This window comes from Entamoeba nuttalli, assembly GCF_000257125.1.
Source record: "Entamoeba nuttalli P19 unplaced genomic scaffold asmbl_6382, whole genome shotgun sequence".
NCBI classification, from domain to species: domain Eukaryota; phylum Evosea; order Mastigamoebida; family Endamoebidae; genus Entamoeba; species Entamoeba nuttalli.
Genome location: NW_008578045.1, coordinates 1 through 4,210, shown reverse-complemented (window position 1 = coordinate 4,210; position 4,210 = coordinate 1). Strand labels below are relative to the sequence as shown.

General features: G+C 25.2%; 3 protein-coding genes across 3 annotated transcripts; 2 read left to right on the top strand and 1 right to left on the bottom strand.

The window, feature by feature from the left end:
• Nucleotides 1-456: 456 nt before the first annotated feature.
• On the top strand, nt 457-1,986 carry ENU1_153040 (hypothetical protein; the record flags this gene model as incomplete). The annotated part of the gene is made up of 1 exon (XM_008860645.1): nt 457-1,986. One exon carries the CDS (start codon nt 457-459, stop codon nt 1,984-1,986), a length of 1,530 nt encoding a protein of 509 aa, XP_008858867.1.
• Nucleotides 1,987-2,110: 124 nt separating this feature from the next.
• Nucleotides 2,111-3,150, bottom strand: ENU1_153030 (UBA/TS-N domain containing protein; the record flags this gene model as incomplete). The annotated part of the gene is made up of 2 exons (XM_008860644.1): nt 2,111-2,898; nt 2,964-3,150. 2 exons carry the CDS (start codon nt 3,148-3,150, stop codon nt 2,111-2,113), a joined length of 975 nt encoding a protein of 324 aa, XP_008858866.1.
• A 205-nt stretch (nt 3,151-3,355) lies between these two features.
• ENU1_153020 (hypothetical protein) lies at nt 3,356-3,682 on the top strand (the record flags this gene model as incomplete). The annotated part of the gene is made up of 1 exon (XM_008860643.1): nt 3,356-3,682. One exon carries the CDS (start codon nt 3,356-3,358, stop codon nt 3,680-3,682), a length of 327 nt encoding a protein of 108 aa, XP_008858865.1.
• Between the last annotated feature and the right edge of the window lie 528 nt (nt 3,683-4,210).

Genomic DNA, 4,210 nt, shown 5'->3' with positions numbered 1-4,210 from the left:
ATGTTAACCAAAATGGAAGTGTGTTTGATGATTTTACATTTAATGTGTCTATTGAACCAAAGAAGTATGTAGTTGATTAAAACATTTCTTGTTTACAATTAGAATAGAATAAACTGATTTTATTAGTTAATAAATACACATGAAAGAGATTTCAAGGATTAATTGAATAAGATAAACCACAGACTATCAATGTTTTAGATTAACAGAGAGTTATAAGGATATTTATCAAAGAATTTTATTAATTTAGAGAATATTAGATTCAATACATTAATATCATCTAAATGATTTTGTAGTAACAAGAATTACTTTCTTTAAAATAAAATAAATGTTAAATTGAAAAAAATTTCTTTTTGTTAATTGTTGAGTTTATTTAGTCCTCAAAATGAAAATTTTTGTTAGAAAGAAAAATGGAAACAAATCAAAGAGATGAAATATTTCTTTAACTAGTAAATCCAGATGTTAGAAATTATTACTGAAGTCTTATCAGTTATTATCAAATCAACTATATTATCTAGCATTTCTGTATTTACACTCTTTATGTATATTCGTTCAGATTATTTTAAAGAACATTTACATATCATTGCTGAACTTTTTGAAAAAAGAAAAATAAGAAAACGCAAGGATAAAGACCTTTTATTTCCTCAAAAATATGTTCAAATTACTCGGTCTGATATTCCATTACAAAGTGTATGGTGTACATTAACTTATTTTAATGACTCAAAACAAAGTAAAAAATTAAAAGTTAAAGTAGAAGGAAAAGTACTATTTCTTATTGATGGACTAACAATTGAACCAATTCCTTTAACTAAAACAATGAAATTAAGTATTCAAAGAAAACCAAAAAAAAGAACTTTTTATCATTTTTTTGAAAGTGAAAATGAATGTGTTACACCAGAAGAAGAAGCTTATAATTTATTTAAAAGAGCACATTGTGATACATTACAAAAAAAAATTGAATATTTATCTAAAATATCACTTGAAGAAATGACATTAATAAAACGATATAAACGTCAAAAATTTAAAAGTAGAAATTCTATTCTTCTTGAAAGAATTGACCCAGAATTAGGAATGGGTCATTGTTTATTATTACATTTTAATAATGATTATCTTTTAGAAGAAATATATTATGAATTAAAAAAAGCAATTAAAGGAATTAAATATCAAAATATTATTCGTCCTCATTTTTCTTCTTTATTAAGTAGATTATCAGAAAAAGCTATTTCAATGGATAATTCTCAAATGCATTGGTTTTATGGAATTAATTTCTTAGTTCATAGATTATTCTTTCAATTCTTTGATAGTAATAGAATATCAAGTAAAATAAAAGAGAAATTTAAAGAGAAAATAGGATTTGCAGTATTACCATCAATGGTAAAAACATTAGAAATAACTGATGTTGTAATTGGTCCTAAATTACCAATTATATCTAATCCAAAAATATCTCATTCTGATATAACTGGTAAAACAATTATTGATGTAGATTGTGATTATACCGATGGATTCCAAATGACTTTAGAAGCTACTTTACAAATTCCATTAAAAAATATTACTCATGTAAAAGCAACGTTAATAATTAAATCATTAAAAACAAGAATTAAATTTATGTGTCTAAGATTACCAAGTGAGAGAGTTTGGTTAGGATGTGAGGATGAACCTGAAATGAATATTATTACTGACATTAAAATATCTGGCAAAGAAGAGAAAGAAAAAAAAGAAGAAAAAAGTGATTCAATGGATACTATATCTAAAGTCATTGTTTACTTTGTTAAGAAAGAACTTATGGTAAACACTTTTACTGTTCCAGTAATGCAAAGCTTTCCTATTCCTAAAAAGAAAAAACTTAAAAAAAGTCATCCTGTTCCTTCATTGGAATGTGTTCCTGGTGCAGTTGAACAATATAGAAGAACTAGAAAGATGTTACGTTCTACTTTAAAGAAAGAAGAAAAAAAGCTTGATCATCATGATGATTTAGCATATATTAATTGAATTTGTTCATTTAATATTTGAATAAAAAAAAAATATAATTTTCTTTTTAAAAATTGTATAATAAGTATTTGTGTAAAGCATTATTTAGATACGTTTTAATAAAATAGAAGAATGGAATTTTTCATTAATGACCTCTTTCTAAAATGTCAAGAGCTGTCGATAATTCTCCATTTGCTTGAATTAAAGCACTTAAATTTTCTTCATCATTTAAAAATCCCATTTCCTTTAAACATTGTAATTGGCTACTATATCGTTGTCTTGGTGGAAGAGATGAGCTAGGAGATGGTATTGGAACATAAAGAGAAGGTGTTTGGTAATTTTGTGCTGGTAGTCCAAAAGAGTTATATCCTGATACTGGATTATTGCCAAAAGAAACTAGTCCATTACCATTCATAAGTTTGTCTGATGTTCGTTCTTCAAATAAATTGAATGGTTGGTCAAGTGGTTTTTCCATCTTAAATTGGTCATTTGATACTTCTGGATTAAATTTTACGTTTGGTTTCAATGCATCTTCTAATGGTTCAAATCCGTTTACTAAACGAACTAATTCATTATGACCTCCAGGTAAATTTTCAACTTGATTAATAGCATTGTCTGTATTCATTAATGCTTGATTCATTAATTGAGGGTTTCTTATCATTTTCATCATATTTTTTAATTCTTTAGGGTCATTGATAATGTCTTCCATTTCAGGGTATTTCTCAAAGAATTCCTTAAAAAGACCATTTTGAAACAATAATCTGATTAACGTTGGGTCATTTAAAAAGTCATCACTTGGACTATCACAACTTGTATCATTAAGTACAGAATGAAGTGGTTGTTCTTGTTTTTCAATTCGTTCTTCTTTTTCTTCCTGTTTTTCTTGTTTTTTCTTTTTTTGAATAAATATAATTTTACTTCCTTCTTGATATCCTTTTTTATTATTAGAGTTTTATTTTTTTTAATAAGACTAAATAAATGATTAATATATAACAAACCGATTGTAGAAAATAATGAGTTATCAGTTAATTTATATCCTCGATATATTAATGTAATGTCTGAGTATAATGACTTTAATTTACTTGCAATGAGTTGATGTATTTGTCCAATAGTAATTGTATGTGTCTCTTCGATATCAATACTTTCTTGGATAGAATTACTAACATTGCAAAACAGTACTTTCATTTCAATCTGTTCTTTCTTAGTTTCTTACTCTTATTAGTTCGTTTTTACTATTATTTATAATTTATAATACTATAAATTTACTATTTATTAAACATACTTGAAAAAAGGAAAATTTTATATTTTTGCAATGAATTTTTTATTTCTAATTCTTTGCTTATCATTTTTTAATTAAGAAATATCATTTTTAAGATCAATAGATTAAGAAATGGCAGAACGAAAAGCAATAAATCGATATATCCCACCTGATTTTGATCCAGAAATTCATAAAAGTATTAATGGGTATGGAAAAGTTTCACATTTAAGAAAGAGAATCAAAAGTAATGGAACAATGATTATTCGAATTGAATTGCCTTTCGGGATTTGGTGTGATGGATGTAAAAATCTCATAGGAAAAGGTACTCGTTTTAATGCAACAAAACGACAAGTTGGGATGTATTATTCAAGTAAAGTTTTTGAATTTGAGATAAATTGTAAAGATTGCCATTCAGTTATTACACTTCAAAGTGACCCACAAGTTTGTTTGTATGAATAACTTCATAATTTATATATTAATTTATTCCATAGAATACTGATTATGTTGTTACTCGTGGTGGAAGAAGGCAAATGAATAAACAATCATCTCATTCTTTTCCTTTAACAAATTCAAAAGAAACAAAAGATGAAATGGAACTCCTAGAATCTAATCAGAAAAAAACTGCTCAAAGAGAACAACAACAGTCTTTATTAGATTCATTATATTTACAAGAATTAAGTTCAAAACAAGATTTTGATATTAATTATCAATTAAGAAAATTAAGGAAGGTTTCAATTTTACTAATATATTAGATCAACACATTACTTACCTTACAGAAAAAAGACGAACAACATTGTATCAAAAAAGTTGACTATCCTATTGTTCTTGATTAACATTATATAATATTATAGAGTTGTAAGCATTAGATTATACGTTCAGTAGATAAACGTTCTTATTTATGTCAAATGGTAAGTTTCTTCATTTCAACTTATTATTTTTGGAAAGAAAAGACAAAAAAAATAAAAATTACTAAATTAAATTTAAGTA